Here is a 24004-nt window from a genome sequence, read left to right as displayed (position 1 = left end):
TGAAACCTGGCAGCATTTGGGAAATTCTCAGTGGAGTGGGCAGAAGGGTTCCATGGCATGTAGGGTGCTGCAGCCTTCCACATGCAGGGTGGCACTCAGGTAATTACTGTACCCACGTGATGGGGCCTGAGTCAGTTTTAACTGACACATTTCTTTCACACTGTGACTTGAGATGACTGAAGCTGGCTATGGATTTATAGAGGTCTTGCTTTATGCCTTCCTGTGTTTATCAAAGACAAGGTAGGCACTTTCTGCCCCCAGAAGAAACATTTGCATAGGTATATATGAGTAGATGTCCTTTTTCTCCATCTGTCTTCTGGGGCATCTTCTGTGTTTCTGGTCATTCCATGCTGCCCCTCTGTTTCTATTAATGCTCTGTCATTCTCAGTAGCAGAGAAAATCTCATTCTTTGCATCCAGTTAATTTTTTTAAACTCTGTGAGTAGAAACATATGAATTTATTTATTTTTGGCAGGCCAGCAGCTTCTTTGTTTTTGTAAGCTTTGTGCATCCTTTAGATCTTATTTTTTACCACATCATTTTCAAGCTCTTTGTCTCTAGCTTTAAACCTCCAATGCTCCCGCTCTCCCCTACATACATATTCTGCCCAAACTGCCTCTCCACATGTTATCACATCCTTCCCTTTTACTTTTCATCTTGTTAGTTTATATTCTGCTTTCCTCAAGCTGCCTCCACTGCCTCCCAAATTTTCGTTTTCATCCTCTAAACTCTTGTGCCTTGTCTTGCTTGTCATTTTTTGTTTGTATCTCCAAGGCACAAAACTTACCCAACTGTGTATTTATATCAACTCTGTGTTAAAAGGAACTTGTGCTTATAATTATATTGATAAAAAGGAGTTATTTTTCATAGTAGATTCACAAGATTTTTTTTCTTTTCTAATCTATCCAGATGTTGTATAATCAGACAAAGTTGTTATGTGTTATGACTCATGCTTTGCAGTTTCTGAGTTAAAACTGGTTGGAGGCAAAAAGAATGGCGTGAGATTTTCAAGAAAAACAAGGTATTAAAAACCAAATCTGATAAATTCTTAACAAAATGAAGAAAATAATTCAAATCTATAACATAATTTTAATTTACCCTAATGACCTGCAATTTCCTTCTTCTGAAATGTGACCCTATTACATTAATCAAATCGACGTTGTCATGATATATTGCACTCATTAAAAGGGTGATTCTTTTATGCTCATTAGTTTACAATTCCATTTCCATGCAATATATCTAGTGACAGTGCTGTACAGAAAATTAGAATTTTGTGGGGTTTTTTGTTTTGCCCTTTGGTTGAGCCAAAACAGCTTTTGTTAAGATGTGGCATTAATATAATTCTGTATTGTTTCAGCAGTTAAGTGGAAAAAAATTTGGTTTAGACATCTATAACAGTGTATATTTCAAAATATTTAAAATATATCAAATAGTACCAGATCACGCACCAATTTGTTTTATTGTCTGTTACTTTCAGCTCTTGTGCTGGAAACTAGTTTGAATACATTTTTCTTTCATTCTTTCTATGGGCCAGATCCATAAACCAAAGTTGATCTTTATAGCGATTAGTTTTTACCAGCTCAATAAAGCTTAGTAGATCTGTCCCAGTGAATAATTCCAGTATGTATCCAGGATTATTACCATGCCACGTGATACCCATACCATCTTATGTTCAGGCAGCCAAGCTTTAAAATTTTCACAGGGCTCTAGCTTATTCATTGTAGAATTGAGAAATTCAACTCACTTTATCTCTTTCAAAGCAGCAGATTTGTCCATTTTTTATTGTATTTTTGTGACTGAAAACAGAACTTAATATATATTATTATTGAAAATTACCAAAGATTAGGGACAAGTTTTCAGAAGTTTTTTTGATGATGTTTTGTCCAAGCTTATTTTCCACTAAAAAAATCCTGTTGTTCAGAAACAGTAATTGCTCTGTTCAGCCTCTTATGATTTATGCGTATGTTAGAAATTTAAGAATAGAAATATTTCTGGAGTGAATCAGAATAGATGTCCATCCTCTTTGACTGCAACCACTAACAGCTGCTTTCCAGGACATTTTTGTACCTTCTTCCTTTCCACTAAACTCCACTGTAGTGAGATAGGTTTGTATGTAGCATGTTATCATGTAATTTGCTGTTAGTACAGGTGGAGGCAAGAGAGGAAATGGCAATTAAGGATTAAAAATTACATTCTGCTTATGAATTCAGTGTTTGTGTTTGAGTAGAGGCTTCTGCATGGGTACTAGAACAGACTACTTCTCCAGCTTAATAGATAGATTCCTATTATGCATTATTTATGCAAAGAAATAATTGATATAATCCTCATTTTTTGTGTGCGATGCTTAAAGAGCTATAGATTAGATTTCTTGTTTGATACTACTCTCTTCAAAAGATGGGAGAAGGCTAGGAAAGGAGACAGAATTTAACATCTTTCAGTGAAGCAACAAGGTTACTCTTGATTTTTCAGTGTCTAATTGCAAGCAGAGAATATAGTTAATTGTGTACTCTGATTACATTAAACATTTTACCCTCAAAATTCCTGGGAAACTCCTAGCCTGGAAGTTTACAATAGGAATACACCGTTGCTACACACTGACACTGAGTGTTGAAAGTGATTCCTTCAAATGGTGTTAATTTCTGTCACTCAGTAAAAAGGATGGAGATGAACCATATAGGAATCATGGTTATTACATAACATTCAAGAGCCTTTTGGGAGCAAGGTTCCATTTTGCCAGGCTGTACACAAACACGGAATACGAGATAAACCCTACCCTGATGAACTTACAAAGTAAATCACTAGGGTAGACCCAGGGACAAAGCATGCAAGCAATGAAGAGTGTGATAAATGCAAACACTATTTTAGTTCTGTGATGGATTGATTCGATTTTATTAAACCTGCGTGTTAGTGAAGACTTGTTTTTCTCTCTTAAATGTCCACTATAAATATGTTTAATCAAGGAAAGGGAAGTAGAATGAGAAGACAAGTGTGCCTGACATTGATAGAAACCCTGTTTGGAGAAATTGCTCAGGAACAGTTCATTCATGTAAAAATATGATCCTTGTAAGACTGCCAAGGTCATTGAGGCCTGTGGTGATCTGATGAAAAATGCTGGTCATGCCTGGAGGCAGTGTTAGCTTCTGAACTCAATTCTTAAAAAAAATGTAAAACAGTTTTACAGAAAAGGATGTTTGTCATTAGCCTGTCAAAGCCATTTCCTCCTTGTTTTCTTAGTGCCGTTTTCAAGAACCATATATGCCTTTACATACCTCTCAGCTGCCCCAGAATGTACGAATGGCAGAAGTGCTGGTACTGGTTTGCATTCTGGTGCTTGGGAGGTAGCTTGGCTGCCTCATGGGATGTGAAGATGTGCATGTGTAGCCCTTTTTAGTGTTAGGTCATCAAGAGCCTTTTGTACCAGTCCATTGTTGTAGGTATGCCAATGCTAATGGTTACTCCCAGTAGATTAGTAGATCTGCCATTCTGATGTTGAAGTGAGAATACATGGTAGTTCAAGATATCCATATATTCATGTAGAAACAGGCCTGTGTCCTTAATGACAACATTACTAGGTTATTAGAAAGATTAATCCTTTCACTGCTGGTCCCCCACCATCCCTGCTGATTTTCTTATCAACCATTAGCATTATGCAAATCCCCAAAATATTTGGTGCAACTTGAATGCATCTGCTTCTCTCCCAGACACACTAGGCACTGAGAAACAGTTCATAAAGAGTATTTTGTTTACCACAACTTCTAGAAAACCTTACTACGCTTTCTTTAGTGCAAATGTGTCTTCATTCTGTAGTATACCTTGATGTTTGAATTTGCACATGATTTAACATCCCTTCAGCATTCATATTTTCTTTGATCCCCTTGCTTATTAAAAAATGCAAATCTAAATTGTATCTTATTAATGTGCTTCTTTGTGCTAAAGCTGTGGGGGGTTAAAATCCCAGCTTTGGTAACGTATTTGGATTCCTAATGTGCAAACTGCAAAGAGAGCTAGACTTTCTGCAGGCCATATTTTCTAATCAACTGTTATGAAAAAGGTTTTTATTGTGCTTCTATTTCTTGCTCTCATGGAATTTACAGAAATAAAAAGAGTAATGGCTTCATTGTTATACAAAAATATTTTCAACCATGGATAAAGATCCTTATTAATTTGCTGCAATTTCTCAAAAATGACAATGAGGAACCTTGGATGAAAATTCAGAAAAAATATTTATTTAAATATATGAAAGCCTTTTAGCTGGTTGGTTTGAAGTAAATAATTTTTTTGTCATGGGCCTAGGGCCTGGATTTTGTAGTAGTAGCCAGTGGTCACTCATTTTTCCAGTTAAATATAGTAGCTTTTAGGTACTGAGTACATCTTTTTACTATAAAAAAAATGAAAGAGAAAAAAAAAAGGCAAAAAAAGCAAATGCTGTAAAATCACTGATGCATTTAAGGCCATTAAATTGCTCCTTATATTTTCTTTTTGCACAACTTTACTTATCCCTTTGTCCTGGTAAAAGCTTTTCCTACATGTTTAATGTCTTGTTTTGCCTAGTGCTTGTTTTCAGAACTGCCTCTTGTGCATCTGCTTAACTTGTTGGGCATTTGGGTGGGTCATTGTGATTTAGAATTCTGTATTGCATAAAAAAAAATATTTTAGCAAAACATAAAGCACCTGTGAGATTGGTTAAAAAGAAAGTAGGAGAAAGTTAAACTTATCTTGATTTAGTGCCATGTTACTTCTTCACAACGTACTTTGCAGCAAGCTTTACATTCAAATTGTGCTTTTCCAGAAGCAGTCCAAATCATTAATGAGTTCTAAAGAACTACTTTGATATAGACAAGCTAGAAATGGTGACTATTTAATTTTTTGCAGGAAGAAAAAAATGACCTTAGAATTATTCTTAGGAAACAAACAAAATAGGGACATTTGATGCAAGTTGTACGTGCATTGAAGGATCTAATCCTCGTGATGTTTCTGCAGTAGCTGCAATTTTTGCACATGCAAATCCACAGTAAATTGTTGATGGCAATAAATGGTTCTCCTTTTACTTTTCCCTTCCTGCTCTTGGTGCTTCAGAGGCCTTAGGGATGGAGCTGCAGAATCAAGATGGCATGGTCTACTGTCATGTGGAGTGGATACCCTGTTACTGAGCTTATTCTAAGCTTTTGCAAACTCAGAGGAGAGGGGAACTCTTCTAAGAACCATTCTAACAGAGTTAGCAGCTCTATCCCAACACTTTAGTTTTCCTTGAAAAGAATTACTGATTAGAGATGGACAAAATACTTAATCCAGGAGCTAGCTCTCCTATTGTTTATAGCAGGGCTTTCCATAGTTTTGCACTTGGGGGTAATTAAATGGCTGTGGCCCTTATCTGAAGGCCACAGATTACATTTGATTTCCTGTATTGTTCCCTAATATTGTATCTTTTCAGCTCCCTAGGACTCAGGGACTGAGTGTTGAGCAGACTGACACTTCTTCCAGGAGTCCTTCAGAAATGGAAACTGGTGCTCTTGGCACTGTCCCTTCACCAGTTTTGTGCAATTTTATAGACAATTAGGGAGTGCCAAGAGAGCGGGTTTGGAGCTCTGCAGGCTCTGACTGACTGACAGCTCTGCTGGGACAGGGCTTTGGGGCACCAATTAGCTCCTCTAGTCTAGTTGTTTTCACTGCTTTCCTGAACAGATAGAAGAGGCCCTATTATCTGTATTACCTATTTTTGTTGAGGGCAGATGCTGTGAAAAAGTCCCTTGCTGATCTGACTGTAAAGTACACCTTGTAGAAGTCCTTGACTTGATGGATCCACAGCCCTGTAGCAGTGGGGGTCATGATTCAGGTACCATCTTTGCTGTGGGCAGTAGGTGATCTTATTTATGCTGTCTTGCTTCCCATTGCTGCGGCTCCATCTGGATTTGCAGTGTTTCTCCAGCTGTATCACACTCTTTGTAGCAGTAGCCTTAGCCACTGTTGTCCTGTCTTAAGTAGATTGCTCTTATATTGGCTAGAAGAGAGATTAAGAGAGATTCCAGTTTCCTAGTTAGGAAGGTAAGAAGGAAGGTAAGCAGTTTCATGCATTTGAGATTAAACAGGTCTTCATTTTATTTCTTCTGTTGGTTGGGTACAATTTTAAGAGTGATGGGGCAACTGGTGGTGGATAGGTTGTCCTAATCTGGTGGCTTTGTGTTCTCTTGAATAAGGATGCTTTGCTCATAGCCTGTGGTTTTGAAGGTCTACAGTTGTAACTGCATGTTGAAAGATCCTGTGTTTGCCCTATGTGGCTTCAGTTAATTTTTATAGAAAAAAACAGTGTTAAAGTTTTGGCCAACATTGCTCTGTTTCAGAGTCCGATTTATCAGAATGTTTCTATTTCTCTGGGCCAGTTTCCTGAGACAAAGTCACTAGGAATCTGGTGTAACTTCTCAGTTGGATTTAAATTTTGTTTTCTTTTTCCATAAAATAGCCAAACACTGCTTGTACTTTGGGCCTCACTTCCTATGTCTGTTTATTCCTTGTTGATCTCTATGTATTGGAGGTGAAAAGACAATTTTTTTACTTTGAGAGCTACTATTTTCTGCTGATAAAAGGTAATCTAAAAATTATTCAACATAACGTGACAAGCAATTTAGGAAGGCAGTTTTAATATGTTTGTCTTGTATCATATGCTATGTTTTCATATGACATGGAACAAAAAACCAAAACTGTTAAGGATTTATATTTCCTTTTTAGCTTCAAGTTAAATTTTGTCTTGAGTAGAAACAAAGAAAAATGCACAGGGAGTGTTGCCGTTTTTTTCCTTCTGATTACCTGGAAATACTCCAAAAGCCTGATGAAACTAAGACAAGCTGAAGCTGTCACTATGCCATCAACAATTATTTTTGAGAACTCATGGAAGAAAGAAGGGATCTCAGGAGGCTGAGGAAAGACTAACATACTACCTAACTTATTTTTGGAAAAATATAATTATATATATATATGCACACACACCGTCGATAAAGTAAACCTGGGAAAAAGACCCAGGAAATTACAATCCAGTTCCCCCAAATTCAGTGCTGGGAAGGGTGATAGAATAGGGTATTAAAAAAAATAATTTAAAAGCATCCAGGGGATGTAAGGTGATAAGGAGGGTCAATGTATATTCATTAAGAACAAATGTCAAAGTAGTCTAATATCCTTTGTGACAGGGTAATTGTCAATTGGTCTGAATTGTAGTATGTGGTGTTTAGGTTAGATAGTAGGGAAAAGAAATCTAACTTTTAAGTGTAACTAGGCACTGTGCGTGATACTTTGGAGGCTGTAGCATCCTGTCCACTGGGAGATACAGATATTTTGCAAAGGATGGGGCTCAGTTTTGCTTGCCACAGGAGGATGAACTAGAGAGACATTACAGTTCCTTCCAGCCTTGAATTTCTCTGATCTCGTTAAGATTTGACAGCACCGTACAGGCTTTGAACTGCTGGGTAAAATAGTTGACAGTGGGGCTTTCCTGAATTTATTCATTAGTGTTTGCAGTGGGAAGGCACAACTCCCTTTCCTCTGCCACTTCCTATGGAAATTAACTGAGATTTTTGCTCACACGTTTATGTACACTATGTCAATGTACTCTGCAGTCTCAAGTAGATAACTTGCATCGGGAAGCAGTCTTTTGTGTTCAGTTATATTTTGTGTGCTGGCTCACCACATGCAGGCCAGGGTATTATTTTCAAATATCTGTTTAAATCACTAAACCTCTGTGTCCTTATGGAGACCTTTGGGTGACAGTGAGAGGTGTGTGACTGTAAGAGCTCTGGCTATATGGATCAGACTGCAAGATTATTTACTGGTTTAATCCATTCTTAACTGGATTTGAGAAGAAAAAAGGAAAAAGAAAATCACTTGCTTATACGGTAGATTTCATTTTGTCCAGTGTTTGAGCAGAAGGTCCCAAAGTAGACAACTAGTGTGTTTTGGATTCCCACGGGTGGGAGTTTTGCCTTTGCATCGTTGCTTTATGTATTTTTCAAGAGCATAAAAACATAAACTTATCTACTGTATACAACTAAAATATAAAACCAAATTTTGTTTTAATCTGCATGCTTAGTTATCTGATACCTTTTGTAAAATAAGAAGTGAATGCACCTTATTTGGCTTAAAGCAACAGGCTTATATTCAGTTGGTTCATGGACAAAGACAGGTTTCTGCTATTGATGTTTCTTGATCTACACAAAGTGGTTATATTAATACTGAAACATTATAAATCAATAGGTAGCTCTTTAAAAATACATCACTAAGACTAGCCAATTACCTTTAAGTATATATCAAAGGCGACAGAGCAATTTGACTTACAGTCATGGTCCATTAGAGTTCCAAACATTTTGGTTATAAATATGTTTTTTTTCTGCAGTGAAACCTACAAAGCAAATATAAATTTCTCATTCCAGCCTCAAAAAATAAAAAATAAAAATCTAAACTTATTATTCAGTTTTTCAGGTTTTTATCATTCAGGAAAGTACAAAAATATGGTTAGATTAATCTTAAGTCTCCTGAACTAAATCTAAATAGATAGTGTTATCTCATACTATTTTTAAGATAGTCTGCTCTGTAAGATCACAAAAGTAAGTTGTAAAGATAGATCATGTCATTGAATTTTATAGTTTTGTTTGGTTTTATAACACTTATTAACTTTTATTGACTGTCAGTGAAATTACATTATTTCCTCCTCTAACAAAGAAAAATCTGACCAAAGCATGCAGACATTCTGTAAATTATCAGAAATGCAATCTTCATTCAAAGAATATAGGCTGTAATTTTGGGCAACGTACAGTGTATTTTTTTGTACTTCATCAAAAGTTTAAATACCTGCTTGAAATAGAAAACCCACCCTGACCTATCAGTCACTACTGGTGCTTCTGCTTTAGGAAAGGATGGAGGATTGCGTCCTGTTTTACAATCAGATGAGAAACTGTATCTTTTCCTTTGAGATTGTCATGCCATTCTTCATAAAAATTTCCTTATTTAAGTTGACTGTTTCCCCTCTGGCTCCTGTCCCTTGACAATTACCCACCATAAGCAATCTGTGGAGAATAGTATGAGGTGTAGCTGATTGTCATTCATTGCAAGTGAAATCTTTAGGTGAGCATTAGTCACTCTTTTGGACATGTTAGCTTGAAGTGGAAGCCATCAATTACAGAGTAGAGGCTTTATGGCTACATTATTGCCATCATACTATTAGGTTTTCGGCAGTAGCATTCTGTTTGATCGATCCATGCCAAGACATTGATGGATAGTTTTGTTCTTCAGATGTCAAATATGTGGGACTTTTGTGCTTTATTTATTTACTGGTGCACTACTGTACTGTGGATCTTTCTCCGTTCTACATCTTTCTCGCTCTAACAGCTACTCATGATTCATTTCATTTGAAGTTTTGGTGTTGATTTCAGTGGTGTTCTTAATCTTTCTTTCTCATGCTCTTGAATTACAAAGAAAAAACTGCTCTTGGATGTACACTTAGTTGGATATTTGCAAGTTTCACAGTTGTACAAGGGCTCTTAAGAGCATGAGATGTTGCTTACTGAGAAATGCACATGCATGGTGGTATCCAATGTGTAGTGTATTTTGAGAATTCTCTTCTCTCTTCGATACTTGTGCTTCTTTGGGGGGTTGGGCTCCTCTTTATTATTTTATATCTTTCTCATACATCACAATTTTTTCGAATGTCACTGGCTTCATGATACAGGTTTAGTTTAGGTCACAGGATCTAATCTGAGTTCTATTTTAAAACTAAACATACACATTTGTAAGTTTATTCAAGAATAAAAATGCTGCTATTGACACTAGGTATCTGACACATCAATAGGCATATAAGCAAACTCTTTCAGTTTTGCTGGAGATGAAGCAGCATATAAATGCAAACAAAAAGCAAATATGCATTGGGTGCTCTTAATATACCTCCGAACAGGACTGAGAAGAAACTCCTCATCACCTATTTGTGAGGGACAGAGGTTCTAAATACTTTGGCCTTCTGCCAGGATTTTTCCCAACAGTATTAATGAATCCACTCTTCATGAAAAAGAGTAGAGAAAAATGGGAAATTGAAACTCGCCAAAGAAATGAGCAGTTCCAAGGCTCCACACCCATCCTGTGTCCGTGGTTGTGGTTTCACAGAAAGTCAGAGCAGCTCTCACAGGCTAGAGCAATGTTCTGCATGGATGTTCAGGGAGCTGTAGTCTCTGTGTTACCCCATCACATAGCGATCAGTGGGCTCTGTTATGTGTCAGAGGAGTGACTCTACCACTGTACAACTATTGTGCACTGTGAATTGCTGTCTCAGCAACACTGTACTGGCTGCACCTGCAATTAAGGAAACGTGATTAATTTTGTTAATCCCAGTGAGTTAGTATTTCAAAACTATCCGACCATTTAGGTCAATACTGCAGGAGTGTTCCAATAGGACAGGGATGTCAGACTCATGGTTTGAATTCCTGGTAGGAGTAACACTTTTCAGCTGATCAAGTGTTAATCTTAAACATAATAAAATAATATTGACTTGGGTAAATGTTAAAGTTTTGATTACAGGACTATTATACACTCTTAGTTCATCTCTTACCCATGTCCCTTCAGTGCCTTTTGGACACTGTTAACTGCTTCTGTAATTCCCCAGTCCAGAACTGGCTGTAAGTCAGGGGGGTGTGTGTGTGTGTGAAGTGACTCTGAGTGAAATAGATCACTTAAATGTAAATAGTGTTGTTATTTCACTTACTGGGGATTACTCCTCGCTAATTAGGACTTTCATTTTACTTTAGTGTTTGAACATTGAAATAATTAATTGTAGTGTAACACTAGTTTTCTGTTTCAGTTGTTTTTACTCCTATGTACATGTATATTCACATATATTTAAACATGTACACTAAATAAAATAAAAGAACATTCCCTATGTATTGTAGAGTTACAAATGGAGCCAAGGATAGTGTAAGCTGATGCCCAGTTCATGATAGCACTTAATCAAATGCTTAGTTGATTTAAATGGATTTAAAGCACAGGCTGAATTAGGGCATAAAGCCTGGATCCAGAGTTTTTCAAATCTTGATCCAGAGCTTATTGAAGCAAATGGAAGTCAAAATACTGTGTTCAGGGAGCTTCAGAGTGGACATTAAGTAGAAGACATCTGAGGCATGAGGGCAGCACCTTAAAAGAGGCACAAGTGCTGTGTACTTAACAATGAAGCCAAAATAGTTTGATTTCCTGTTTGTTTGTTTTTTTCAAGAACTACCTTTTTACAGTTTGAAAAAAAAAGAGAAGCTGGACATTGATAAGAGATAAGTAAAGATAAATCAGACTAGCTCAGGGAGAGGGATCAGTGGAGAACAGGGGAAGGACCAGAATACTAAGACAAAACAGAAGAAAGCTTTCTCTCTATTGCCATGTGTCATACGTGGCATAAGTGGAAGTGAAAGGTAATTTAGAGTAGACAGTAGGTAGCGGTCTAATTATTAGTGTGGTCTAATTTATTAAATAACATAATGATCTCTAGTTAATAAACCCCCAGTTCCATGTAAGTAAGTGACATACATCACACACATCTGCATTTTGTACTGCTTTATCTTCTGGAAATTCAGTAGGACAGTGACCATCATAATCATTATTAAATCTCTAAGTCAGTATAATTTAAGTTACTTATTTCCAAAGTATCTTATTTCCATCTTTCCATTAAGTGTAGCTGCCTCAGTGCACAAATCTCCTTGATCATTGGCTTTTGAAATCTCAGCAGTGAGTCTTAAGATGAAGTCAGCAGCACAGTGACTGCAGCTCACGTACGCCTTCTGAAGCTGATCCACAGCAAATCCGTGAATAGACAAGATTTACCAGTGTCACCCTCTTCACGTTATGGTGAATTGATTTGTATTCAACAGGATTACATTGGGACCAACTGATGGAGAAAAGAAGAGCAGCTGGTGTTGGATTAATGGAATGAGGCTCATATTGTTTGGTAGATAGGCCAGATAACTGTCCCAAATGGTTGTCACGAGCAGCCGGGAAAGGGGGGGCGATTCGCTGCCTCCACAGCTGCGGTGACTTTTGCTGGTCTCTGACTCTATTGCTCTGTCTGCTGCCATGATGGCAACCTTCGCCCCACCCCTACTGCTGCTGTCACTAATTGAGCATCTGTCCCATTCTGCCACTGCTGCTTTCACTCTGATTTTAGCCTCTCCTTGTGCTAATGTACTTTTGTTGTGCCTACAGAGACATCTGTGTCTACTTGACAGGAGTTGCAGGAGAGCTTTGGAGAAGGTAGAGCTGTCCTCTTGCTCTGCTGGAGAGGGTCTCTTTCTTCACTCTCTGCTTTCAAATGTTTCCTGCTTTATCCCATCAGCTGCTTTTGTCAGACTCAATTCACAATCACTTCTCCAGCTCTCTGTTCCCTCTTGATTTTCCTTTCAAAAAAGTAATACTGCAGAATACGCAGGATAATTTTTCTACTGAGGTTTTGTATACCTTGGCTCTTTTCTCAAGTTATAGCCAACAGGAGCAAGCTGCTGTCATAGATAAGCTAATATATCCTCCTGTAGTAGACAGCCAATGAGTGTAAACCATCCCTACCTACACTGGTATTGCCTGAGGCTGGAGTGAGCTATGCTTCAGCAACTCTTGAATTAACAGGCTTTGTCTGTCTGTAGCAATCTTCTCAGTAGAACTTGTATGGTAACTCTTGGTCACTGGATTTTTTTGGGAATCGTTCCTTTTTTCAAATCTGCAAATAAAATTACATAATTTTAGATATCTAGAGAACATGACTTATGAAGAAAGAACACATTGGGGAGGATTGGCTTAAAAGAGGAGTCTAGTAATGGGAGAATGATAATATTAAGAATGCTGAGAGGAGTAAAGTTAGGAAGGAAACAGGGGAATTATGTTTCAGGAAGGGATGGATGGATGATTAGATGCCAGGAAACAAAAAACAATGTGATGCACAGGGAATATGGACAGCTATTTGGAGAGGCTGTGGAGTTACTGAAAAACAGGGTAGAGCATAGATTAGGCAGATAAGGTGGGAAAGAGATCTTTGGAGGTTATTGAGGTCCCACTCAAAGCAGGGCCAGCCAGTGTCCACCCTGTTATCCTCCTATCCAAACTGTCGTTTTCCAGTTTGGCTGCAAGGATGAATATTAGGGCTTCTTCTGCCTATAGCTGGAGGTTCTCTGGGACAGGAGGGTGGATTATTCTATTAAATCCCTTCCAACCTTATAATTCTAAGATCAAATGTGAATACCAGCTTCATCAGGTGTAAAGTTGTGTCTTCCTAGAATGTCTTTCCTGTTTTGACAAGCTCTCCTCCCTTAATATCTCTTTCTCTGCCTGAATTTAAGTGCTGCAAGTTTTTTAGGACTTCAGGCAGACCAAAGTCTGTCCAGCTGAGAAGCACAGAGAAGTTCCTTGGTTCTTCCGCTGTGCATTTATTCATCTGTTGACCTAAGCTCCCAGTTAAACTTCTGAGAAAGAGTTAATTTTTTATCTCCTGAGAAGAATTGCATTGGGTTATTAAAAAAAAAAAAAATTAAAAAAAATTGAAAATCCTACCAGTTAATTTTTACTTACTTTTCCTGTTGTGCCAGACAGTATTCACATTCCTACCTTTGACCTCTTTCTTTTTGGTTCACCTATTACTCTTTCTTTTGATGTTGAGAAAAAGTGTGGCTATGTGCAGTTGTTTGGGTTTTTTAAAGTATAAATCTAACACTTTTACATGTTCACTTCCCACATTTTAACAGCTTTATTGTTTGATGAAATAAAAAAGAAAATGGAAAAATACAGCTTTATTGACAATGCAATTCCCAGTATTTAGTTGAAACACTGAAATAGGTGTTGGAAATTTTCAAACTACTAAACCTCAAAAGAGATCCTGTGTTTACATTTTATAGCCTATATTATGGCTGAGACTGAAATACAACAAGGTACAAGAAAGTATTAATCATTAGCTTAATAAGTTATCATAGTAAAAAATACATAGTTTATTAAAATGCTCTAAAATTCCTTGTTTCTAATTTGAAATCCATTTCTAGTTTTAAAGTTTTTCTTGAGCCTTTATGAAAGTTGGTTTCCTTTTAGTGTCTTTCCTCCTTCCATCAGACTTATTCCAATCACAGAGTTAAGATATCTTAGAATCAGCCTTAAGTTAAACAAAAATGCTTGGATTATTATCTCAGAGTTATTAATAAATATGTATGTAGCTTTCTTGTGAAATGAGACCTTATTAATGCCTACAAGCATCTCAAGTGTGGGTGCAGGGAGGATGGAGCCAGACTCTTTTCAGTAGTTCCCAGTGACAGGACAAGGAGTAATGGGAACAAGCTGGAACAGGGGGAGTGCCATTTAAATGTGAGGAAAAACTTTATGATGAGGGTGACAGAGCCCTGGGACAGGCTGCCCAGGGAGTTTGTGAAGTCTCCTTCTCTGAGGATATTCAAGACCCACCTGGATGCAACTCTGAGTAATGTGCTCTAGGGGATCCTGCTTTAGCAGGGGAGTTGGACTGGATGATCTCTAGAGGTCCTTTCCAACTCTGACAATTCTCTGATTCTGTGAAACTTGCAGCCAAACAGTAGTGAAACATTCTGTGTGCATCTCCACGTGTATACAAATGGGTCTGGTCTGTATGTGTATACATGAGAAAGAGCTAAACTATTATGAAGCAAGAATGTACTGTGGCCTCAGTGTGTGTAACAGTAGAACTCCCCTGATTTTGGAGCTCCAATGCAAAGAAAGCAAAATCTCATGTTGAATTTAGCTTAAACGATAGGAAGCTAGTGTGGTTAGAAAAAAATACCATATTCAAGGCCAAAACCCTTTCCTTGTCCTAAATCTGTGGTTATTTCAGGTTTCGATGTCATAACTAAGAGCATATCTGGCCCCTTCTTTTCTGTAACTGGCACAGCTTTGAGAATAAAGCAGTTGTTAGTGAGCAGAGCACGGACTCTGGAATTTCCTGCACTCCTGCTGTGTAGATTCAAATGCTGAGTTTAAATAATGGATGAAGCTGAGATTATTATAATTGATCATTGTATGATTTATATGGAGTAATTATAACTAGGTTGAGAAAGAATTTTCAAAAGCTAGTTTCCTGGTAGCCAGAGCCATTAAATAACAGTGTGCTGCCAAAACAAAAATTAGGTGGGAACGTAGCCACAGAGTTCAGAATGTCTGTCCTCCACCTGATTTATAACTACCCTTATGATGAAAGTATCAGTGGTATTTTCCTATCAGGTCCTATCAGGACCAGTAACAGTTGTTTGAATTGTTTTTCTTATCTAACAGACTTCTGCATTGTTTTAAGCTTAGTCAAGCGTAATAACAGGAAAACTGCAAAAGTATAATGTATAACAAAACTAAGAGGTGCAAGAGGTTGAAAAGGTTAATTAAATGTGTAATGATTGCATTTACTGAGACAGTCCAATTAATCACTTTATTCCAGTGGTCATGTGATACAGAAACCATTGCTACAGAGAACTGATTTTTAGTGCCAACATACATGGTCAGTGTTCACTAAAATGTGTCTTTTTCTACCAATGGAAATATAACTTTTTATTTCAATCAGCTTTTATTGATTTGAAAGTATTTTGAAATAGTAGCTAATGTTTAACCCTTTATTCCCACATAATACTTTCTTCAGCTATGTTCCCTCTGAACAGGATGGGAGCATTGCCCCCTTGGTACTCATAGTCTTACAGCCCCATGGGAGGTTTGCTTGCAGCTTAATGGGGTTGTAGGTATAGAAGAAATAAAGCACTAGAAAGACATCATTATGTAATGTAATCTCTCTGAAACAGAGTATATGACCAACAAAGTGAATTCTCAAGTGTCAACATGCACATCTAAATGTAATTTTTACCACGTCAACTGGAAAAAGGCAAAAAGAACCTTGAAGGATCAATTACAAGGGTCATAACCTTGTATTATCTGATTTGCTATAATATTCACAGAGGCTTTATTGGAGTGGAACATAAATTTGAAGAATAGTGAGATTAGAAAGGATTGCAATGCGAGAGCAAAGAGCTTGAAGCTTTCTCCTGGTTTATTTTGCTGGGGCAGCACTTTAGAGGGAGCCCATTATAAGCAGAACAGTAGTTATGTTAACACGGTAATTAATCAAGTCTGAGGAAAAGAGGAAACAAGTTGTGAATTCAATTCTGCAGTAATAAAAAGAAATGCTGAAAGTTGCCCTGTAAATTGGCATGACTATGGTAAACAGTCCCTCACTGTGTCTTGAAAACTTGCATGCAGTAAATCACTCCTCGTGGCAACCGTGTAGCTTTGAATATTTTCACAGATTGATTCTGTTTTCTGTGTGTAGTTCCTTCTCAACTTGTTGACTTAGTATTTAGCTAATAATAAAATACTGAGCTGTATAACTTCAGAGCACATTTCCACTTTGAATATTTTAAGGGCAAAATTAATTAGAATAACTCAGCTGAAACCATGGCAATAGCCTTCCACATCACAAATCCAGCTCCTGACTCAGTACAGAGCAGGAATTGTACATAGATTGAAGGAGATCCCTCCCTCAGAAAAATTACATTCTGTATAGGGTCCCAGTCATGCATAATCCAATAGCTAGTGTAGTGGTGATATGTTAAGATGACCTTTACACCCTAAAACTCTTTAGGGTAGAACTGAAATAATTGGTGCAGTAATGTGAGAAATGGTGACTGGATCAGTTAGTGACATTGGAAGTCTCTTTCTTTAGCAACCTCTGATTTTATTAATATATTAATGCCTCTTACATGAGACACCTTAGAGAGAAGAAGTAGCATTAAAGAGCCAAATTGTTGAGCTTAGATTGTTGAAAATTCAGAGTAACTATTCAGAGTAACTATTCAGATTTAAGTATGCTGGCATGAATATAACGCAAAACTGCCATCCTTAGTGCCATGTGGAAAACTGGGGACCCTGGCATAACCTTTCCACAGATTTGTAGCAGATATGAAATTTGAGAGATCAGGATATTTGTGTGAGTGAAGACAGAAATAATTTCAGTAGCAGACTACAGTGTTTTTTAACACTGAGGAGTGGGGTTTCCTCTCCCTTGCTGCTCTCATGGAAAAAAAAATATATTGAAAAACATCAATTCATGGTGGGGTCGCAAGACTTTCCTCTTCCATAAACTGTAAGCCAAGCAGATGTCCCTTAACCAACACACAGGGCTCAGCCACCTCTTTTTTCTGATCAGCCTTTCTCCATTTGTCCCCAGAGAAGACTGAAAGTACCAAAGAAAATCTTAAAACATAATTTCTCCCCTTTGATCCACAAATATCCAGTATAGTAGTTTTCTCTTGCAGTCTTGATCTGCAATGTCTATTAAATGTGCCAGAAAATGGTCAACTAAAGGCACCGGGATTTAACTCGAAGTGGAGACGAGTCCTGCTAAGTATTAAAGATCAGATCCAGTGGTGTACTTGGGCAACGCAAAATGCAGCATGTAGGACATGTGGTCCTCTTAGTAGAATTAAACTTCAGGAATAGACCAAGAGATAGATTCATCCACCTAAAATTCAGGGGCACTTTCTCTTGAAATTCCTCAGAATCTTTATAAAGTGCACAGGGAATAATGTGTAAAAAACAAACTAACACAACCTCAAAAGAAACCCTTGCACAATTAATGTCTAGATGGACAATATGAAATGCAGAAACTGAGATATGTTGGAATGCTTTGGACTTGAGGAGCCAGATTCTCAGCTTCAGGCAGGTACATTTGTCCACTGTGAAAGTACAGAGCCACTCTTCTTTTAAAGCACACCTAACAGTAGATTTCACGGTGCTTTAGTCATTAAATTAGCACTCAGAATAGTCTTTGAGGAAGTGGGATGTCTATGCTCTGTGCTTTCTATGTTTTCACAAACCTGGCAGGGTACCCTCTGGGTTAGGCAGCAGGTTGGTCTGGGAGGAAGGGTAGGAGCTCTAGTACAGAAGGGGTTACAGTTTTTTAGGTGGGAGTAGAAGAAGAGAGCGCAAGTGCAGATTTACAATTAAGGGAGTCATCTTCAGGCAGGGAATCCTGGTTTCCAGTCATTGCTCTTGTAAGAGAAATAACTCTGTTTCCTGGGTGAAGGCCAAAAACCCAGCAGTGTGCTTCCTGGGGAGAGCTCTCATCCTTGGGCTGAAGCATCACGCTCTCTCTTGTGTTTTGCTATACACAGTATTTCCCATGTACCTTCTTGAGAACACTCTACAGCGAGATGGTTTGAGAACCCTCCTGGGAAATGAGAACAGCAGTTCTGAGTCTCCAGGTCGAGGAATGCATTGAACCAAAGTCTCCTAGATCATGACTGATGATTCAGTAAGCCAGACTGTTTTGGAGAAAGATTTTGGGCATAGCAGTTGTGCAGAACGTGGTAGCTGAGTGATGAATGCTTCCAAATCATGTAAATTGGTTCACACTAAGCAATGTAAATGATTTTGATCTCTGTAGGGCTTGGACAGGAGGTAATCATTACCTTTTCAGGTATAGTTATGGGTATATTCAGAAAATAATTCTAGGGACCTGTGGAATTTGTGTAATCAAAGACTTGCATGCCCAGCACAAAGGAGGCCTGACCAGGAAATCAAAATATTCCAGCTATGGTCTCAGGGATGTGAAATACCCGTTTAGGCAGTTTTCTTTGTTTAGGTCCTTTTGATGCTGTAGCCCTGGGTGTGCTCTTCTGTACATGGGGGTCATTCTCAACATCTTTGTCACCTGGTGTGCCTACTGCTGACATCTGCTGTAATTTCAGCGTGCATCTTGTTGTGTTTGCTAGTACTCTGAAATCCCTGGGTGTTGCTGATAATGTATTAGGTTTACCTTTAAAAAGTAAACCCCATAGCAGCACATTTGTTAAAATGGGATTGTGGTTCTTCTCTTTATTCTGGTCAGTTTTTCGTTCCTATTTGCTATATTCTACACTTGAGTTGGAGTAAGCTCATATCCATCTGGTCATTTCTGTCACTTTGTAATTCTGCCTTCCATCTCATGAACATTTACTGCTCTCTTACAGTGTTCCCTTCATTAAAAAATCTAGAAAACCTACTAATGCAAATTACTTGCAAATAGTAATTTTAATAGCAACCTCAGTGAATTACTTCTTATATACTATAAAAAAAGTTTAAGTGTTCATTTTGCTGTTTAACAAGAATCTTATAGAAGAAGTAATAGTCTTTTCACTCCTTCCATACAGTGGGAGTATGGATAAGAAGCTCCCAGTATCCACTGTTAATCCCTTCCTGTGCAACATAAGGTTAACATGAGTCAAGAGGAGACAGCCAAAGACTCAGTAGGTGCAGAAATGAAATAAGAATGGAAATGAAGGGAAGATGAAAGATTAAGGTGAAGAGACTGTGAAAGATGGTGAAGAGACTGTGAAAGATGGTGAAGAGACTGTGAAAGATGGTGAAGTGTAGGGGAGATCACACAGGGCATGGGAAGCCCTTTAAAAACTTTAGAAACATCTCTGGAGAAAAGACTAGAGTGTTGGCTTGGTTTGGCTTGGTTCTGCTGTCATATTGAGTCCAGCACTGCTGCAGCTGTAAGAGTGTTGGTCCAGGGTGGGGTTTCAGGAAATAACAAGTATCAAAGTGGTAACACCCTATACTAGAATACAAGGCCTGTTTTTTCATCAGTAATCTATAAGAAAAACTTATCCCCTTGTTTGCACATGTTACACGTACGGTAGAAGAGCTGGGAGGCAGGGATCAGCGCAGAGGGAGGTTAATGTCAGTCAGCCAGTTATTACTGCCCCAGAGTTTCTGTGCATAGGTACAGCAAACTGCCTGCTCAGAGCATGTTTGGATGTTGGGAGCTGCAGCTTTCTCCCAGCAGCTCCTGGCTCTGGCTGTGTTCTGCCATGTCTCTGTCTGTGCCACATCAGGGCAGCACCCATTGCAGCCAAGCAGCTCGTGGATGCTGGTGAGTTCTGCTGGGTACCAGCCCCTTGGTGTCTGTAGATCTGCTTGGGCAGGGGCTAATGCCTTGCACACTGGCATGAGGCATCACTGTCACCTCCCTGGAAGTAAGTTACCTTGGAGGCTGTGGTGATTTGGCTTAAGTGAGAGCTGTGTGGTTTGGCAGAGTTTTCCAGAACAGACCCAAGGCAAAGCAGACTCTGGAGAGAGGAAGCTCTGCTCGGGAAACAGTGGTGGGAAGGAATCATTACAAGCTGCTGCTCTGACTGCCCTCAATCCATATCCAAGTTCCCCAAGAGAGGAGGTAACTGAAAAAGTTACAGACCTTTCCCAAAGGATGCTGGCAGGAAAAGCAGCTCTGGACTGGATCCATTTGCTCTTAACGTAGTCAGTACCTAGTAAGAGACAAACTCCTGCCTATCTTAATAATTTAAGCTTTGCAGAACAGAAGCTGGGTGAAATCTTGACCTTTTGTATTACTGCTGTGTAAGTAATCCTCAGGAACATTCTCACTATTGTTAACTATTTGTAGTTACCACAGGGCTTACTAATAATTGTGTTGTACTTTTACAAGAAAAATAAAGCATTTAGTGTGTTCTGGATTGTAAATGTTGCATTATTTGAAAGCTTGGGAAAAGATGGCATTGATGAGAAGAGTTGATTTAAGACAGTCTTGCACAATTCAAATGCATGTGCAGTTGATGCTTATCTCATTGGTGCTGTATGTTACATTTCTACCTTCTAAAGATATAAATAAGTTGTATAATTTTGCTCTAAATATGCCAGAAATAATAGCTAGAGAGATATGCATTGAAATAGAAAACGTAAGTGGCAAGCTACAGCCAGGGGTAGTTCTAGAAAAAAAAAAAGCAGTTTATGTGTGGAGGAATGAGTCTTGGATAGATACAAATGGTGTGTAAGATATGAACGAGCATAACTGTAGTTTATGAACAGTTTGCACCTAATTAAACTTTCATCCAAGATAAATTTGACTGCTTTTTTGTGTGGTCAGTGAATCAGCTTGTGTTCCAATTTTTAAAAAAAGATTGATTAACCTGTCCCATTTGATTTTTAAGGTACTCATATTCACAGTGCTTTTCAATTCTGTGTCAGCACTTACTACATTTTGGACCCTAAGGGAAAACATGTATATGATTATGAGCAAAGATGTGTTTTATTACATCTTGGGTTTTCTTTTAAAGAATACTTTCTAATTTATCATAAGAATAAGTTGATGTCTATTTGTATTGAAATGCCCCATTCAGATCTCTTCCACAGAATCTTGTTTTAAAGAGTGCAATTCAGCAGTTGACTCCTAGGCACAAATAACCATGTAATTACTCTGCAATCACGTAGTAATTAGCATGTACTATTCATATATTGCATAATTATATGCCCTGCAGATTACATAGTAATTATATTTGTACTAAACATATAATTCTATATGCTGTATTAAAAAAAAACTTTGAGAATTCATAGTTGAGATTATAGTTGTACAATTTTATGAGAGGTTTGTATTTTGGATGCCTCATCTCTTCTGCCTCTGGTGTTGCTTAAATTGTGGTAGGCTGCTATTATAAGAATTACTTAGTTTTGTTAATTTATATTCAAATGTTGCACGTTTATAATTTTGTAATTTGTGAAGACAAGCAAAAAGCCACAGTTTATTGTGCAAGCAACTGCGATTGGTAAGGACTTGGAGTGTGAATATTAAATGTACAAAGGTGAAGTGTATGAACCCACTGAATGCAGTTAGAGCATATTGCTAGAATGAAGAATCTAATCCTTTTTATGCATTACATTATTTATGGATATGGAAGAGCTGTGGGATGGGAGCAGGTGATATATCTGTGTAAGGCGAGGTGTGCACTAGCGTCCAAGGACCATCTTAGGCACAGTCAGTTCAAGGAGATGCAGCACCTCAGTGTACCATGTCAGCCAAGCTTCCTGACATGGAAAAAGAGAAAGGGTTGATGCTGTGATCTGGGAATGGGCAGCAGAGCACTAGGAGAACTGAGAGGAGTGGCATGGGCCTTGGACTGAGTTTTTGGGAAAGGTGGAAGATCAAGAAAAGAGTTTTTTTGGAGAGGAACTTAGAGCTTTTTAGATTGCTTGAGGTCTTTGGCCATTTTCCCTAAGAGGTTGTTGCAGTTTTTTTGTTATTTGCAATATGTTTTGATCAGCTTGCAAATTCTGTAGCAATGGGAAGTTAATGTATTTTCTTGGATCCATGATGTTGGCATTCCTAATATCCAAAGCAGCATTATAATTATTCTTAATTGAATTTTGCATTCTAATGCCAGTTGCCTTTTATTTTGAAACAAAGTATGTATTGGGTTTTAATATCTGGATAATGTATTGCAAAATTAAATGTATAATTACAGTCTTTACTTTTATCTGAGTTTAATTTTGTCTGTAATGACTTCTAGTGCATGCATGTGTGTGAGACATTCTCTTTGTTTTAAATGTTTCTTAAGTTAGTTCTTTTTAGTTCTACATCAGCCTTTTCAAAGCTTGTAAACTTCATAAATCTTCCAAGGTTCAGGTGGCATCTGTGGATGTTATAACAATATCTCTACCTAAGCATGGAGCTTACAGGCTTTGTGGGTGGCCTTACAGAGCTCAGAGTTGTGGGGCTGCACCTGCTTTTCTTTCTCTCTTGGTGGACTGGTCTCATACCTCAAGAACTGTAGTAACAGGCATGTAGCTTTTACATTCTGCAGAGTGCACAGATTACATTTCAGTCTTGTTACCTGGTGTAGTTGCTGAATGTCATATATACTGTTAATGGGAAAAATAAAAAATGTCAGAGCTTTACAAAACCAGAGTTAGGCTCCCACGTTCATACTGTGTTCTTGTGCGAAGGGTCAAATGTATCCCAATTTGCCAGTGATTTTGAATGGCTTTTAAATGAGGCCAAGTCTTACCTAATATTCACATGCATGTCTGCTATAAGGAAGTACAACCTGCCCAGGGTGATTGTCATTTATTTGTCAGCATTCTGACCTTAACACATGCCTGTGCTCTTCTTCACTAGCTAAACTATTACCCTAAGAAACGTAAGGACCGGTCCCAGTTTCTGGCACTGAAAGTTTTGTTTGTAACAAATACATAATCAGGATCTCATTACTAATGAAATAAACACAAACATCAAAATACAATATAAATGTGACACATTTCTCACTGCTGTTGTGTTGTTTTTTCTAGCAGAGCATGTGCTTTCAAAGGGGAACAATTGTTTGGATGCAGCAAAAGCTTGTAACCTAAACAACACCTGCAAGAAGTTCAGATCTGCTTACATAACCCCCTGCACCACCAGCACATCCAATGAGGTCTGTAACAAGCGGAAGTGTCATAAGGCCCTCCGGCTGTTTTTTGACAAAGTTCACCCAAAGCACAGCTATGGGATGCTCTTCTGCTCCTGTCAAGACGTAGCCTGTACAGAAAGGAGACGACAGACTATTGTTCCTGTGTGTTCATATGAGGACAAGGAGAAACCAAACTGCCTGAATTTACAAGTTATCTGCAAGAAGAAGTATGTCTGCAGGTAAGATAGCACATGGCAGGGGAGTGATTAATGAGGTACCAGAGAGGAAATTTTGGTACTGTTGGATTTGCCAGGACTAAGAGTCAGGATATCCACTAGGGAAAAGGATGAGTCAAGGGAAAAAGCAAACACCTCTGACATCCTTAAGAGAATAACAAAAGCCTGTTCTGGGTAGTCTGTGACTTCCCAAAAACTGTTCACAGCTACTCCCTTGCAATATAGAGGAATTGTTAAACCATCAGTTTAGTTTTTACAGATTTTTGTTGGAAACATTTTCATTAGGTGTCTCAGAATGATTTTTATGTTCCATTAGTGACCAGGTGAAAACAATTGTTCATTATCATGGGATTTATTTTTGTTGTAACCTCAGATGTGAGCACCAATAACTGAGTACAAACCACATGTTGGACTTTATAAATGCTTACAATACACAGACTACTCAGGGGCTTTTTCTTCATTGAGAAAAGAAAAAAAAAAAGGAGTCCAGATTTTTAGACTAGATCCCACTATGTTTGCCAAGCTATTTTAGCCTTGGAATTGTCTTATTGCTCTTTCC

At 38.1% G+C, this 24004-nt stretch overlaps 1 protein-coding gene across 1 annotated transcript in view; it reads left to right on the top strand.

Moving 5' to 3' along the window:
* The window catches only part of GFRA1 (GDNF family receptor alpha 1), a 137025-nt gene that overhangs the window by 61618 nt on the left and 51403 nt on the right, over window positions 1-24004 (top strand). The window contains exon 4 of the mRNA XM_010003957.1: window positions 23109-23448. Coding sequence (XP_010002259.1) covers window positions 23109-23448 — 340 coding nt within the window. The remainder of the gene's footprint in view (window positions 1-23108; window positions 23449-24004) is intronic.

The sequence above is a fragment of the Chaetura pelagica genome, unplaced genomic scaffold (assembly GCF_000747805.2).
Source record: "Chaetura pelagica isolate M959 unplaced genomic scaffold, ChaPel_1.0 scaffold248, whole genome shotgun sequence".
NCBI classification, from domain to species: Eukaryota; Metazoa; Chordata; class Aves; order Apodiformes; family Apodidae; genus Chaetura; species Chaetura pelagica.
Note: the sequence above shows the minus strand (reverse complement) of the source record. Positions and strands in the feature narration are given on the sequence as shown.